This window comes from Dermacentor albipictus, chromosome 2, assembly GCF_038994185.2.
Source record: "Dermacentor albipictus isolate Rhodes 1998 colony chromosome 2, USDA_Dalb.pri_finalv2, whole genome shotgun sequence".
In the NCBI taxonomy this organism is placed as follows: domain Eukaryota; kingdom Metazoa; phylum Arthropoda; class Arachnida; order Ixodida; family Ixodidae; genus Dermacentor; species Dermacentor albipictus.
The window spans coordinates 167,466,811-167,483,728 of record NC_091822.1 but is presented as its reverse complement, the minus strand read 5'-3'; the positions used below and the strand labels follow the sequence as shown (position 1 = coordinate 167,483,728).

General features: G+C 49.5%; 1 protein-coding gene across 1 annotated transcript in view; it reads right to left on the bottom strand.

Annotated features, from left to right (window-relative positions):
* LOC139056283 (rab effector Noc2-like) overlaps positions 1-16,918 on the bottom strand; it is a 96,476-nt gene that overhangs the window by 10,647 nt on the left and 68,911 nt on the right. The window contains exons 6-9 of the mRNA XM_070534385.1: positions 15,845-16,001; positions 8,205-8,306; positions 1,124-1,249; positions 306-481 (exon numbers count right to left, since the gene is read on the bottom strand). Coding sequence (XP_070390486.1) covers positions 306-481; positions 1,124-1,249; positions 8,205-8,306; positions 15,845-16,001 — 561 coding nt within the window. The remainder of the gene's footprint in view (positions 1-305; positions 482-1,123; positions 1,250-8,204; positions 8,307-15,844; positions 16,002-16,918) is intronic.

Here is a 16,918-nt window from a genome sequence, read left to right as displayed (position 1 = left end):
TTAGTGAGAGTAAAGTGAGTGAGCGGTGAGCGGGTGAGTGAACAAATGGGTGAGCGAGTGAGCGGATAAATTAGTGAGTGAGTGAGTGAGTGAGTGAGTGAGTGAGTGAGTGAGTGAGTGAGTGAGTGAGTGAGTGAGTGAGTGAGTGAGTGAGTGAGTGAGTGAGTGAGTGAGTGAGTGAGTGAGTGAGTGAGTGAGTGAGTGAGTGAGTGAGTGAGTGAGTGAGTGAGTGAGTGAGTGAGTGAGTGAGTGAGTGAGTGAGTGAGTCAGCGAGCGCGGCGTGCCATTCCCACTGTCTTTCTCACCTCGACGAGATAAGGCGAGCAGCGGTGCGTGCTGGCCGCGTCTTCGCTGTCCTCGTCTTCGGCCGCGGCGGCCGCAGCGGCCTCCTTCTCCCTCTGCAGTTGCCGTTGCCTCCATGGTGCCATGTCCGAGTGGTAAGAGCGCACGCTGGGTGTCGGCGAGTTGCGACTCGGTGACACTGCACACACATGTAGTTAGCAAGAAAGTGAACCAGGGTGACAGAATAATTTTTAAAAATCAATAGCCTTCACCAATTTCTTTCTCGTTTCTGAACACATTTACTGCGACAGCAACGGACTCTCCATAGCGGACATACCGCCATTTTATAAAAAGCGTCTTCTTTGGGGTTTAAGCAACGTTTTCCCCACGTGCTACAGCTGGTATCTTCGATTCACGGCTCCAGAATGCACAGGACTGCCCGAGGCACTGTATTCGACTGATGAGCGTTGACGTGCGCGGCGTCTTTGGCAGTCAGGAACGACAAATCGAAGAGAGCCTGGACCCTGGCCAAAGAGATCCTGGCCTGCCATGGCTTCCGAATACCTGCCCCAACGACTGCAATCTCGAAGAATCTGAGGGGCTTAAACGCTCCTATCGCACCCTTGTTCTTCCCATCATCACCCTCTACCTCTCTTTCGTTCTCTCTTCCCCTTTCCCCAGAGCAAAGCAACAAAATAAAGCGCATTATCTCAAGGCCCGAGCTTTCTGTCTTCCTACAAACAAAAGTTATCCTCGTTGCAATCGAACATATGTTTGTCCTCGCCGAGGCCACTAGCGTTCATCCATCCCCTGCTTTGGATGATCAAAGCTGCTGACTCACGGTCGGACGCATGTTCTGTGCCAGCAGAGTCCGCAGGGCCCTCGGGCTTGAGCCGCTCCGAGCTGTGGTCCGGCGACAGCGGGAACCCGCTGCCCATCCGCGGACTGGCCGACGAGTCGCTGTCCGCTGCGACGGCATTCGCAAGTGAGTGGAGAAAGAGGAACACTTCACAAAATCGGTGTACACCGGTGACGTAGGCGTGAGCAGCCGCGTTGGTGGCGTCATGGCGTAAACCGCAGAGAACGAATAGTTATTATTTCCGCGATTAATCCCGTTCTCCCCAGCTGCCGATGCGAAACGTAAGAGCCACGTAACCATCAACGATTCAGTTTCTTTTTCCTCTGGCGAGAGCAGTCACTCGAATACAAAAACGTTTCAAACGCGTTGATTTTGAACAGAAAGTTGTAAGATGTCGCTATCAGCGCCATTACTGCCACTCACATTCCGAATGATTCAGTATTCTGTTGAGAATAATACGTACAAGGACAATCTAAAATTCGCTAAAAGAAAAGTTTAGCCGAACCGAATACGTTTAGCAGTTCACGGATCACCGGAACACCGCATATTCAGACGACAGCAGCAGAGCTGGTAGCGACGATTTGTGACAGGTTGTCCAACCGCAAAGCGTCATAATAATTTTTTCAATGTTATTATTGAAGGAAAGAAAGAAAGTCACTGTGCATTATGGACTATGCTGTTATCGAAGCATTTAGACACAAGCGACCGAGTAGTGTACAGCATGCAATTTCAATAATGGTTTTGTACGCTTTGGTTGAACTCAATGTTGCGAACTGACGTAATCAGCACTGCAAGTCACGTGTACGTTTCCTGTATCCGGTAAACAGGAGTACGTGCACATGTGCAAACAAACCAAACATATACGTCGAGCTTATAGCACTCCGAGCGAACTGGAAAACGAGACATGCCAGACTGCAGTCGGTCGGAATCGGTACTCACGTATTGCTGTAATCACCGGCGGTCGAATTAAAGGAGCAGAAGGGGTGTTAAGGTAACGAAAACCTCATTTGACGGAGGCAGGCGAATACGTCCCGTGACAGGATTAGGAAAGCCTACTTCCCCAGAAGTTTTCCTTGTCTTCGTTATCTGGCGGCTTCGCGTGGTTGGAATTACATTCGGGACAGCCATAGCAGCATTAATCGCACCCAGCTTATACCACCAGCAGGTTAGTTTTAGGCTACTTACATCACCAACGCGCATCAACGCGCACACGGTGACAACCAAGTCTACGCCTTAGCATCAACGACAGTACGGATCACACGCATTCATCAATTTTCATGGCGCGCCCGCTCAACGTGGCGATTCGCTCCTCGGGCTTACTGCATCGGATGCTTTAGTAGAAAAAAAAATGATTAATTAGCCACGTGTCGTTACGTCTGCGCGGCAGCATTTCCCACGTGTAAGCTCGCATAAAGCGAACCGCTCCACCCGTTCTGTCCGGCTTTCATGTCGTCCGGGACCCTTCTTTAAAAGTTCCCGGCGCGGTCCACTTAGTGCGCCAGGAGGCGGCCTCGGCCGCATATACGTGTCGGCGAACTTAATCCTCTTACGACCCGGGGCACTCGGCAAGTCTTCTGACGCCGCCAGACAACCTCCAGTTAGAGATCCCGTGCCGACTTCCCCTGCGGCTGAAAATAGGTCGTGAAGTCACCTAAAGCCGGCTTAATTCCTCGACATGCTCTCGCTTTCCACGAATGCGTGCAGTGCTGTCGAAAAGCTGCTGCGGATCGCGTCGACCAATGCGGAACGGGGATCAGGTAAAGGTTCGGTCCAATGTTAAGCAGATATGTACGGATAGGTTATAGTTGTCTGACCATTGCTGTCGGAGACGCAGCGCACTTCCAGACACACTATCTTTGAAAAAGATGGGCTATCAATTTTTCCTTATTACTGAACTTACTCGGCATTCAATTAAATGATGCAAGCCAGTGAACATATATTTACAGACAGCAACATCGTAAAAGAGCAACTTGCCTTCTAACATGCGTCTCGAAATATTAGTGCCTGCGGCCTCAAACCTGTGCGCCGTGCTGTGACTGAATAGCCATTTTCTTGATTTTATTCTTCCATCTCTTGTTCTATTTTGAAATATATGTCATACCTGTCATAGCTATTTTCCATGCACTGTGCAAAGAAGAGAAGAGAAAGCAAGGGTAGGGAAGGCAAGGAGGTCAACCAGAACAGCATCCGGTTTGCTACCCTACACTGGGGGTGGGGGAAAGGGGAATAGAAAGAGGAAGAAAGGGAGAGAGTCAGCACTGAGTACATGTGGGAGGGACACCGTACACTATGACACTATAAGCGGTCTCTTAGGCCCGTGCACTTCAGGTACCGCACTAGTGCACGAATTGCTTTTCGAGCCAGTGATGGTTGTGGCCACGGTCCGAGTATCTTTGACTCGGTGAACGGTCTCGAGTCTAGTCTGTGTAAAGTCGCCCGCAGAGAGAGGCGTTGGACATCGTAGCGAGGGCAGGAACACAATACGTGCTCGATGGACTCCTGGCACCCACAGGAGTCGCACATCGGGCTCTCGGCCATTCCCATACGGTAGGAGTATGCGTTCGTGAACGCCACTCCCAACCACAAGCGACACAACAAGGTTGCTTCGCCGCGGGAAAGGCTAGATGGCAGTTGTAGCCGTAGCGTGGGGTCCAGTGTACGTAGTCTGCAATTGAAGCCACTTGATGTCCAGAGATCTTGGGACTTCTTACGCGCAAGTAGGCGAAGTTCTCTGGCAGCGTCCGACCTCGCCAAAGGTGTTGGACGCGTCTTTGTATCTTCGTGGGCACACCGGGCAGCCTTGCCAGCTAGGTTGTTGCCGACGATGCCACAGTGAGCAGGAATCCACTGAAATACAATGTGGTGTCCTCTTTCCAGAGCATGGTGGTGCAGTTCCCTGATTTCAGATGTCATTTGCTCGTAAGTTCTGTGACGTAACGCGGACTTGATGCTATGAAGGGCTGCCTTAGAGTCACAAAATACGACCCATTTCTCTGTTGGCTCTTCGGTGATGTACATCATAGCGGCATAGAGAGCTGCAAGTTCTGCTGATGTAGATGTAGTCGTGTGCGACAGTTTGAATTTAACTGTAACGTTCTTGGCTGGAACGACGAATGCGGCAGTTGAGCTGGTAGGTGAGGTTGAACCATCGGTATATATGTGTATGCGGTCATGATACGTCTGGTGCAGTAATAGGAGTGTAAGTTGCTTCAGAGCCGGCGATGGATGATTGGACTTTTTTGTAATTCCACGAATATCAAAATTCACCTGAGGCTGTCGCAGGCACCACAGGGGGGAGGAAGGCTTCGCCGCCGGTGTAAAACTTGCTGGTATGTACTCTTGATGAGCGTTAATCACTCGTGAAAAGGTCGCTTGAGGTCTCTCGGCTGGTAGGGAGGCCAAATGGTGGTCGGGGATCCTTGACAGATGGCGAATGTGCGCTCTGAGAGAGTCGACAGCTACATGTGTCTGGATTGTATGGTCTCCTGCGATGGCAATTGTTGCTGCTGTTGACGTGCACCGAGGCAGTCCCAAACACGTGCGTAGGGCTTGACCTTGTATGCTCTCCAAGGCGCGAAAGTTCGTCTTGCATGCACTTGACAACACTGGTAGGCTGTAACGTAGGAGTCCGAGAAACAAAACCCTGTACAGCTGCAACATATAATGGACTGGTGTACCCCAGGTTTTCCCGCATAGAAATTTGAAGACCTGAGCAATGGCGACTAGCTTCTTCTTCAGATAGACGCAGTGAGGGCTCCACGAGAGGTTGCGGTCAATGATGACGCCCAGAAAGCTTTCGAGCTGCGTCGGCAAAGTGATGGAAAGAATGATTCTTGCCCGATTGGAATGGTACCTAGAACGATTCAACAGCTATCCGAACGCCATGACAGGCTTCCGTCGAGGTCGCACGTCCATAGACAACGTCATTGACATCGTAGCATGGGTCCAAAATCAAAAAAGCCTCAAGCGCCTGTCTGCGGCACTTTTTCTGGATATAAAAGGAGCCTACGATAACGTCGCCCATGAGGCCATACTAAACTCACTTGAGGCTGTTGGAGTTGGTGGCCGGATGTATCAATGGATTCAAGACTATTTGACTGAAAGGCGTTTTTTCTTGCAGACCGAAGACGGCCCAACTTCAGACCATTACATCTGCCGTGGTGTGCCGCAGGGTGGAGTGTTGAGCCCTATTTTGTTCAACCTCGTCCTGGTAGGACTAGCGGAATACCTACCGCAGACAGTTCATGTCTCCATATACGCCGACGACATTTGCATCTGGGCCTCTGCGGTGACTCGCCCTCAGCTAAGAGCCAGGCTTCAGCGGGCGGCAACCATGACGGCTTCTTATCTCCGAGCACTGTGCAAAAGCACCCTAACTGTGCGCCAGAAGGAAGGCCTGGCGGCTCCTGGGTTACCTTAATAGACATCTATATTTATTATTTGAAAACGTATAACAGTTGACAAATAGGTAAAAGGCGAGGAACAAGAAATCACCAGAGGTCACACTGATTACAGCAGACACACGGACAAACCGCTTTCTACTTCCGCGTTTGCCCATGTGCGCTGCGTCAGCAGCAACAACAACAACAATGGTATCTTACAATGTCCCATTGTGCGCCTCTAATCCGTCGTTGATCCTTCCGTGCGATCGATACACCGCGTTCGGGAGGATTAGCCACGGACCAGCGGACGATCGAGCCTCCAGAAAGTTCTCAATCCTGATCGGCTTACGCGGTCCATATAGCTTTGTCCGCGCTGCACGCACTTCAGAAGACAGAGAGTAGAGGCTCTTGGATAGGGTCGCGAACCTCTTGCCGTGGAGGTGGAGAATTAGCAAGGGGGGCGGGAGCGAACAAGAAAGGGGGGGGGGGGGAGGGCAACTAAACCAACTTCGGGTAGGTGCGCGCCGCCTACAGCTATAGCGGGTATTTAAGCGCGCATAGCTCCGCCACCGAGGAGCGTCCATGCCGCAGCAACGCGTCGCCACCTCCTGACGAGTTCATTATCGAATGACAGGGGCTGGGGAGGCGCTGTAGTCCCGAGGGAGAGAGCGCGCCGCTGATTTGAATGTCGCGCGTGCGCGGTATATAGCCGCCGAGATCAAACAGTTAAGTCGAAGGGGGCGCGTGCGAAGCGAGAGAAGACGCGACGCGGCGTACCGACTATGCGAGACTTAGCAGGCGAGAGCGCGCCCCGAAAAACGGGATTGGAAGTTGGTTTCTCCAATCGGGCGTGGCACCGTTAATGAATGAAAGAAAGAAAGAAAGAAAGAAAGAAAGAAAGAAAGAAAGAAAGAAAGAAAGAAAGAAAGAAAGAAAGAAAGAAAGAAAGAAAGAAAGAAAGAAAGAAAGAAGCCAGTTGACGCTCACTTTTTTAATACTGCCCCACACGCTGAACGCCGGTCACACTCTTACATTCGTCTCTTCCAACATGGAGAGCAAGCTCTCGGAGACACGCACGATCGTACTTTTTACAGAGGTAACAAAAACGTTCAACAGCATGTTACACTCCGGTTACAAGTGAAGGCGAAAGCCTCCTGCACAAGGGGCAATGCATTAAGCTATATGGCCGTAGGGGTCAGAGTACTTGCAAGACATAGCGAGCCGCAGTGTGAAGTACACGTGTGGCGCTTAAGGTCGACCCCCTAAACGACGCATGCCAGCACTTAATGCACGACCTAAAGGGGCAGCATGATTGTCCCCAGTAAGCGTTACGAATGCGTAACGCAAGCCGCGCACAATTACGTTGCATCCTCTCAGCGGGGAAAAGCAGCACTCGCGGTCGAATATCTTGTTCCAGCTGCTTCGCACGTAACACCTTGTTTCTCGCATGGCAAGCATCCTCGACCGTAGCGTACTTCCGAGGCCTGCCGCGCAACCGCTAGGCCCCGGGCGAGCGCCCTCGATCGCCTTCTCTCGCGCTTCGCAGTCGATAGTCGCCACAACCGCCGCCTTCGCCGCGTGACGTCAGCGACGTATCACCTTCGTTCCCCTCTCCACCCGCCGCTCTCTCGGAGAAGGTCACGTGTTGTTGTTGTTTTTTTTTAAGCACGAAATGCTTTAAGCTCCCTTTGTTGGCGACCTTCGGGAGACCTTGAGCCAAAATCTACAGCCGTTATCCGGGTACGCAAGACGAGAGTGGGGCGAGAACGAAACGAGAACATCTGGGCAGCGTTGCGAGAACAAAATGAGATTATCCGGGCAACCAGTCAAAACGTAAGAAAACGCAGTCTCTGGCCTCCAACCCCTTTCACGGGAACGCATTACATACGCTAATTACTGCCCAAACAAGTTACAAAACAAAATTTCTTTTCGATTTCTTCCTAAGGTTTGTTTACAATATCACTCATGCTTTGCCTTCTAGTACGCTGAAGTTTAATTTGTAATTTCCAATAGCGACGTTCAAAAGCCAGATACAATGCACCATACATTTGATTGTCATCTTTTGGCGCTAAGATAGGGTTGTCTGTGCTAGGGTTGTCTTTGCAACACGCTGTGTGACCAGGCCACAAGCGTCCGCCGCGGATGGTTGCGAGATGATTGAGATGGTTGTGAGTAACCGTCTTCATTGCTGCAACCGGTTGTCTCTGCCGGATGTCCTCACAAGAAACGAGGAGACATTAGCGAAGAAAATTTTGAAAAACAGTTCTTAGTCGAGATAAACAACGTGTGAAGGGCTGCAAAAAGTGCATTGAAAGGCCCAGGCCCGCTCCTCTTATTATAGTGTATGCGTGTCCCATTAATAAAATATCGGGAGGCAAGCAACGTTACAGTAATCGATTACTGTTTTTAGTAATTGCTCAATTACATTTGTGCGGCAGTAATTGGTAACTGCTGTGAATTACATTTTCCAGGGAAGTAATTTTAATTGTAATCGGTTACTTTTTTTCTGCAATGTGAACAAGCCTTACCACCTTGGCTTTTTTTTTTTCAGCGTAGTCTGTATCACCTCGGAATAAAAATACCCAAGTAACACTGAATTACTCAATCCGCAGCACCTCATATTTTTGGGACTGAAGGGGCTAAAGTCTGTAATACGTAGCGAAGCCACGGCCATCACTCACTGGAGTCGTAGAGAGCCTTCCTGGAGATGACCCTCCTGTTGACGCGTACTGCTTTCGACTCGTCTTCGGAGCTGTCGCTCAGGTCTTTCTCATTCTGCGTACCTGCAGCGAACGAGGGTGAAAGCGCACGGACAGTGATGCGTACAGCAAGTGCAGTGGAGTGGTGCAGTGCAGTGGAGTAGGGCACCACAAAACTAGGGAATGACGTCATGACATCACATTTGACACGTCACGATAACAGCCGACGTGAAGATATGCCAGCAGTCGTGACCGCCAAGTACTAACGCCACCAAAACTACGCAGGCAGTAAAATAATTGAACTAAAGCTAAATTTTACGGTTTCACACCCAAACCACGATATGATTATGAGACACTGTAGAAGCTTAGGCAAGTTGCTGTAACATTCTTGTTCAACAGCGCGAAGGACAAGGACGAGACGAGGTAACAAACACGCAGTTGTTAGTGAGCTCAGTGTCTGTATGGTCAGCACTATGTATGTGCACTCGTCTCGTCCTTGTCATTTGCGCTGTTGAAAAAGAATGATTATGAGACAAGCTCTTGTGCGAGGCTCCTGATTCATTTTGTCTACCTCGGGTTCTTTGACGTGTGCTCAATGCACAGAAAGAGCAGCCCTTCAAGACGGGACACAAATGAGGAACCACACACACACTGCGCCGACTAACAACTGAGTGTTTATAATCTTGCTGGGCCTTTTATACAGAGAAATAAAGGCAGTGTCAACAACAACAAAAAATAAGGCACACTTTGGTGAAAAGGAAAGGAAGAAAAGGGGGAAGCACCTCGCATCCAGCACATTGTTGTTACAATTTTCAGAAAATCGATTTCTTTTTTGGACAGCTTAAGAGACGGGATGCTGACGCAATCAACATTGAAGCGGTTAATCTCAAAAGCCTCCAAGATTTCCCAGGTGCATTTATCAGGGTGCTTACGCAATGCTTCACTCTGCGACAACAGAGGCTTATATCCAAACTGCCGAAAATGAAAGGCTAGGTTTCGACTGATTGCAAGAGAGAGAGAGAGATTAATAGGAAAGGCAGGGAGGTTAACCGGATATTAGTACCCGGTTTGCTACCCTACACTGGGGTTGGAAGATAGGCGTTAGAAAGAGGACAGATAGGAAAGGATTAAGAAAAAATGCACACACAGAGACACACACACGCGCGAAGGGCGTTACCGTTAGAGACGTTCGCAAAGGCCGGTAGATCGCATGAAGCGCAGTAGCGCTTGCACGGCCTTCTTCTGTGACGTTAGGTCCTGTCGATGGTGTAGAATTCCTTCTTCCGATAGCGGTCGGTCATCGAGTTGGTCCAGTTCGTGGCGAAGGGATTCCCTCTGCGGGCAGTCACACGAAATATGGCCAATCGATTCTTCATGGCCACATGCAGCGGTCAAAGGTTGCGGTGTCGGCCATTCCTATGCGGAACGCTTAGGCTTTGGTAAAAGCAACGCCCAACCACAGTCGATACAAAAGCGTGGCGTATCCACGGCGAAGCTTCGATGGGACTCGAAAAACTTAGTGTGGGATCAAGGGAGTATAGCCGAGAATTCCTGAAATGTGGCTAATTCCATTACGACGTGGTTCACTGGTTCACAAGCAGGTGGAGCTTCCGTGTTGCGTCAGTTTTAGAAAATGGTATCGGTACGTGGTAGTCGTCAGTATGGGCTGAACGGGCAGCTTGATCGGCCCGTTCATTGCTGATAATCCCGCAGTGACTTGGAAGCCATTCGAAAGTTATTTCATGGCCTGTGTCACTTATATGACGCATCGTCTCTGCAATCTGAAATACTAGCTGTTCGTGCGGTTCGCGTCGTTAAGGTGACAGTAGATATTGCACCGCCGCCTTTGAATAGCAGAAGATCGTCCACTTGTGTGGCGGTTCATCACCGATGTAATGGAGGGTTGTAAGGAGCGCTGCGAGCTCTGCTGCCGTCGATGTTGTCGAGTGAGTCATCTTAAATTTGATGGTTGTAACTTTCGCTGGTATCACGACTGCCGCAGCGGAGCTGTTTGGCAGGACAGATTCATCAGTGTAGACATGCGTTGAGTCACGGTAGTTCTCGTACAAAAGTAGTAACGTGAGTTGCTTAAAGGTTGGTGATGATAGATCAGCTTTTTTCTTGATGTCAGGTATTGTCAGGTTGATTTTCGGCTGAGCGAGGCACCATGGAGGAATCGAAGGTCTCGTAGCAGGAGTGAAACAAGCTGGCAATGATTCACCATGTGCGGTTATCGTTTGGCTGAAATGGGTGCGTGGTCTGTCCGCTGGTAGAGAGGCTATAAGTGGTGACGAGGAGTCCTGGTTATATGCCTTATATAGGTCCTGAGCAATTCAATTTAAATGTGGGCCTTGACAAGTTGGTCTCCAGCGATTGCTATAGTCGCCACTGTTGATGCACTCTGAGGCAGGCCTAGATAGATCCAGAGCGCTTGAACCTGTACACTTTGTATTGTGCGTGGATTCGTCTTGCCCTTGTTGGTTATTGCTGGCAAGCCGTGCCGCAAAAAGCCGAGAAAATGCACCCTGTATAATTGTAAAATAGCACTTCTCGACATTCCGCAAATCTTGCCAGTGAACATTGATTGCCAGATATTTTACATTGTTGTTATGCTCTCTAGGCCTATCGTTGATACAACGGCGTGAATGGCCGATATATCGTTTTCCACATTTTAATGGCACCGAACACACTATCCCTTGCACACAGTCAACAAAACGGTTTTTGTGCGTGGTCATACACGTTCTTTGAGTGCGCGTGTGGGAGAGAGTCCAGACAACGAGGTAGTGAGTTCGAAATTTCTAGTACTGTCACTTTCCTTCGGAATAATTCATTGTGTCTCCTTCCTGTGGGTAAAGAAGGCTGATAAAGAAGGCGGATATTTTCATTCAAACAAATGGAATCTGTATAGGCTCCTGCATAGCGCCACTCATAAGTGAACTGTACTTAGCTTATTGTGACAGAATTCTCCTCTCCTCTCTCGTTAGTTCATCTGTTCTCAAGACCTTTCGCTACGAGGATGATTTGGTGCTTTTAGATTGTAAACATGTTGGCTACGATTCGAATGTGCAGACGATTGCTGCTGTTTTCGCGAGTGCTTGAAGCCCTTGATGTTAACCCATGAGACGCTGGAAAATGAATCAGATTTCTTGAATTGAAACCCTTCTTTGGCCAAAGGCATGTCTGCGTTTGGCAAGTCTGCTGGTCATACGACCCTAGAGTCAACAAGCCACTGCTCCCGTTCACATCGGTGTATAGTAAACTAGTAAAAATCAGTATTGTGTCGCGTTGTTTTCGGAATGCAATCGACAAATCATGTGCGCACATGGTATCGGACAGCTTCTGCGGGCTCGTCGGTCGCCTTGTGTCACCAGGATATCCTAAGCACGCGATAATTTTGGTGGCCGGGTGTTTGCTAAGGAAGCGCAATGACGCCAGCCGAAACGGGGCAACACAAGAGGGCGGACAAAGTGGTTGTGCTGCCTTACATGCACCAGATATCACACGATCTTAAAAGGATCAGTCATACTGCGGGCTTCAGCGTTTTTATTTTTTCTGCGCCGCGCAAGTTTTTTGGCCCCCCCGTGCTAAGGTCAACTCCGACACCAGCACTCAACGAGCTTGGATAACCACACACGAAAACTGCATAGACACCGTATTAAATGCACCAGGGAAATCTTAGAGGCTTTTGAGATTACCCGCTTAAATGTTGATTGCGTCAGCATCCCGTCTCTTAATCTGTCCAAGAAAGAAATCGATTTTCTCAAAATCGCCTTGTAACAAGACTGTGCTTGGCGCGAGGTCTTTCGCCTTTTTATAATGTGTGCCTTCTTTTCGTTGTCTTGTTGACACTGCCTTTATTGATATGTATAAAAGGCTCAGCAATATAATAAACACGCAATTGTTAGTCAAGCGCAGTGTGTGTGGTTTCTCCTTTGTGTCCCATCTTGAAGCGCTGACTGATAATGAACCAACTAGCCCGTCAGTCAATCCTTGCAAACTCGTGCACGGTACGTGAATGTCTCTGCATTCCACCCCCAGCCGGAATGCGGCCGCCGAGGCCGATATCGAACCCGAGTCATCGATCTGAGTAGCTAAACGCCAGAACCCCAGAGTTACCGCGGTGCGTAGGGAAGCAATAATGGAGCCGGTTCAAACGTTTCGCAGATTTTTGAAATTTTCGCGCGCCGGGTTTGGCTGCGGCTCATGTTACCGCGCCACACCACACTGCTGACGATTCAAGCAAGTGTTCAAAACGCGGAAAAAGAAGGTGCCATGTCAAACACACATTACCACGACTAACGCAGCCAAAGTTTTCCCAATTTGGTATTTTATTGCATGTACAGAAAGAGCGAAGGTAGGCTCCTTTCGAAGCCAGACATCCCAAAATCCCGAAATCTTGTTGTTGTTGTTGTTGTTGTTGTTGTTGTTGTTGTTGTTGTTGTTGTTTGTACACGATTTGAGAAACCTGCTTGTTTACTTTTTTACCGGTGAGACCGCAATTCACCAGCTAGCAAATGTTATCGCTCAGCGGATGACGTCACTTGCACGTATCGAAACATTCTCGATAATTCTCGCCGATTCTATCTGCTGCCTCCGTTGTAGCCGAAACTTTTCTAATCAGAGTGCATGCACGACTCGAACAGTGCTGCACATTCTGGAAGGCACGCGAGCCCACAGCGATTATGCTGGAATCTTCGACGAGTCATGTTTGAATACCCGACGCGATTAAGTCGCAGATCAGATTTATTCGACGATCGACGAGTGTGTAAGCGGCACAATCATATGTGCTGAGAGTTGCCTGTGTTTCTGGGTGCAGGTTCGCCCAATAAAGAGTTAAATTCACAACTCAGTTCTGGCCCTGCGTCTTTATTCACCGTCGCTACAACGTCACAGTGTGCATAATACTCTGGAACACGTGCAGTACTTTTTTTTATCCTTCAATGCACCGTTATATACAAGCACCCTCCCTTCACTCGGGCACTACGTTTACTGTCTTTTTATACAGCTGCGTCCTATTTAATATAACCTGTTTAGTTACCACGAAACGCCGTTGCGTACAGCACGCGCCGCAGCCACGATAACTCGCACGTCTGAAAGAACGGCGCGCCTTCGTCAATAAACGCGGCTGCTTACACAAAGCGTAACTTCGCGGTATATACATCGATGCGAACGTAAAGCGCATGAAATTAATATTTATATAGTATCGCACGAGATCGAGCCTCTCAAGTTCAGTGGGACGACACCGTTATACGCTAACACGTCAAAAAAAAATTCTGTATATAAATAGAGAGATCAAGTCTCTCGTAGGGAGACGGAGTTGCTCAACCTCGGTCACATTATCATCCATCGCACCGTGAATAGGGTGTCCGACGGCTAGCACTCCACTCTCCCGCGCCTATAGCAGTGAATCTTCAAAGCGCGACCCTGGTTCTTTCCGTTGGTGACATCGAGACGAGCTCGGGTCAAAGCAGGCGTCGCATGCAAACGAGAGTGGGCCATTAGCGAGTCCTGTTTGCAGAGCGCGGCTCCGTTAGCCATGGCTCGGGGGCAATGTTAACGCAGCGTCGCACGTGGAAAGGCACGTCTTTCGCAGGGACGAAGGATGGGAGTTGCACTTCAGAGTATATACGAGGTGCTATAGCTACTGTAGCCTCTGCCCGCAGGTCGAACGGATGGAGTAAAAAACAATGCGAAAGCGCAAACTTGGCTTCGCTTAATGCTCTCGAAGGAGGCTACAAACATGACGCTCTGCAATGCGACTGGCCAAGGCAGGGTCAATTAAGCCTCACTAGACTACTTTCCCAACCTTCGGAGCAGGCTTAGTTAAAGCGGTTTAGCAGTGCCTCGAGCGAATGGCCGTAGAACAGCGCGACCGATATTTTCTTTTTTACAGCGAAGCTGTATATGGTTAGCCGATTCATCTGTCCATGCGTCTGTCGCCTGTGCGCCGAAAACTCATCCGGCGCAACCCCATGTGCATGCGCGAAAAAAAGAAAGAGAGGCGCGCGATTGGCTGCGTCAGTAGTGGCGTCGTTGCTCTCTCCGTCGCAGCCGAGAACGCGCAGCAGTTTCTCTTCGGCTCCGAAATTGGTAGGCCACGCGTCATACGTACTCCTGAAGAGCAGGCAGCTTTCGATCAGCAACCTCGCGAGCAGAACCGGGAACGAGCGCGTCTACGCCCTGCCGATGCTGCATCCCGGGCACAAGAACAGGCTCGTGCAGCCGAGCGCAAGCAGCGACTGCGTACCGAGGATGCGGCAACCTACCAAGCCGTCGTTTAATGAACCGTCGGGATTAACCCAGTGATGAACATCGGGGCCGGACGTTTCGGCTTCGCTGGTTAACCAGCTGTACGGAGTGCTTGGGCGGCGATTTTATTAATCGAAAGTCATGTTTCATCTCTCCTAATTTCATCTCCTCTATTAAGGAATCGTGTGTGTGTGGAGGGGGGGGGGGGAGGGCAGGAGAGGTGAGTAGGGATGCTAATTTTTTTATGTAGAGCGGAGTAAGCTTGGATGAAGTCTTGCGGATAAAGAAGTATAATAATTAAGAGCGGAGGCATTGAAAGGCTGCCCGACAGATCGTGTATTCGATCTTGATATAGCAAATTGTGAAAAAGTGTCTGTGTGGGGAAGTTGGGCCGGAAGAAACTGGAAGTGGCAGAGAAAAAGATAAGATAGAATACGACTAAGGAGGACAACGGTGATTATAACACCAACCAAAACGGCGACACTATGTCGACGTAAAGCCATGTATAACACGTGAGGTAACAACTGCGCTCGACATTGGTAGGACCACTCTGCAACCTACATGTCCCTCACATGTTTACTTTCAACGACTGAGATTGTTAGTAAGAGTTAGCACAGGTCAGTAACTGGCTGTAGTGACATGAAAGTGCTCGCGGCTGATCGGTCAGTTTCAGATACCGTATAGTGCGTGCATTTCATCACTGACAACGTGCGTGGTTATCGCTAATGTTTATCAGAAAACAGAGCTCACAACATCGAATGCATGAGCTATATTGCTAACATCCTTCAAGCATACACATGCATGCGTAAGAAGACACGAACATTTATAGCACCTGGATCTATGCATACAGCCTGGAAGATTGTAACTTATACGCTAGCCTCGACCACTTCATAGCTTGCCCTCCCACGGAAGTTCAATGGCAATAACACCCTCAATTCTCTTTGGTTGCCTCTTAAGAGCAGGCCATTCGAACATCCGACATGCATTTCTTAGCAAAAGAGAAAAAAGCAAGCAAGATGAGAATAATAACGAACAACAAATAACAGGACCGCAAGTATAGTGTCATTGCAAGCACCAGCACCAGAAACACGGTTCTAGATCTCGCAGGATTTGCCGCATAATCAGACAGGGAGAATCGCACAGAACGTTTTGCTTTCATAGGCATGCAGCATCCAAACTTGCACATACCCTTGTTACTAGCTGAAAGTACAACACAAACTTGAAAACACAACACGGAACGTTTATGGGAATGCCTATTTGCCACTTGAGCATGGACGTGTCTGCGAATTGCCACAGCATCGCTCTCTTACCCCTTGTAGATTCTGTTGCGTAATTTCTATAGCGGAAACCGGGATTAAGGGAAGTTCTCTCACCCCTGTGCCAGCCCCGACCGGCGAGCGCGGCCGAAGTCGCCTCGGTGCCGTTGTGGCTGCTCCTCACGGGCCCGTACCGACAGCTCGTCTCGGTCTTCTCCGGCGCGATGTAGTTGGGCAGGCCCCGGTAGAACCAGGCGCCGGACTTTTTCCACATCTGCTCGCGTTTTAAGAAAAAAAATGAGGAGGAGGAGGAGGAGGACGGCGCGTCTGTTAGAACGAAGCGCTAGCTGGACTAGCGATGTGATTCCGCCCCGCCCCCCTCCCTCCAACAACAACAACGCAGAAGTGTCCAACAGGTTCATCCCGTCACAAATCAGAGACAGGATACGCATACCACCACTCCCGAAGAATATGCATCCCAGTCACCACCAGGACAGGAGGAAAGACAGGGTTAAAGCGTTACAAAAATCACTAGATAAACAGCAAGGGGTGTTCTACACGGATGCAGCAGAATATGAAAGCAGACCAGGTTTTGTCTCAGTGACGACACAGGCTAACAGTGAGAACTCAACGAGCTGTAGTACCCCGCAAAACAGTGTGGAGGTTGCAGAGGAGGTGGCCATAGCCCTAGCTTTGACTCAAAAAGGGGTGAAAATCATAGTGTCAGATTCCAAAACGGCTATCAGGAATTATACCGCAGGGAGAATCTCCAAAGAGGCGCTCAACATATTGGAGAAAGGACCAATTCCAGAAGAATTAGTGAACCTTATATGGACTCCTGCCCACGAAGGCTTGCCCGGCAATGAGAAAGCGCATGCATTGGCCCGAGAGCTTATTTACCGGTCCACCAATGCAGCCTCTACAGCCAGGGAGCCCCTACAAAAAGAGGAAGGTATAAACACTTACAGCGAAATTCTCGATTATTATGGAATGGGAAGGAAAACACTGCCAGAGGCGCATAAGAAACTAAGTAAGCAAGAAGAGATAACATGGAGGCAACTCCAAGCGGGGGTGATCTGCAACCCCTACATTCTGAAGAGATGGCACGATAGCATTGAGGCCATGAGTTGCAAACACTGCGGGGCAAAGGCGGACATGATCCACATACTATGGACATGTCCTCGATACAAT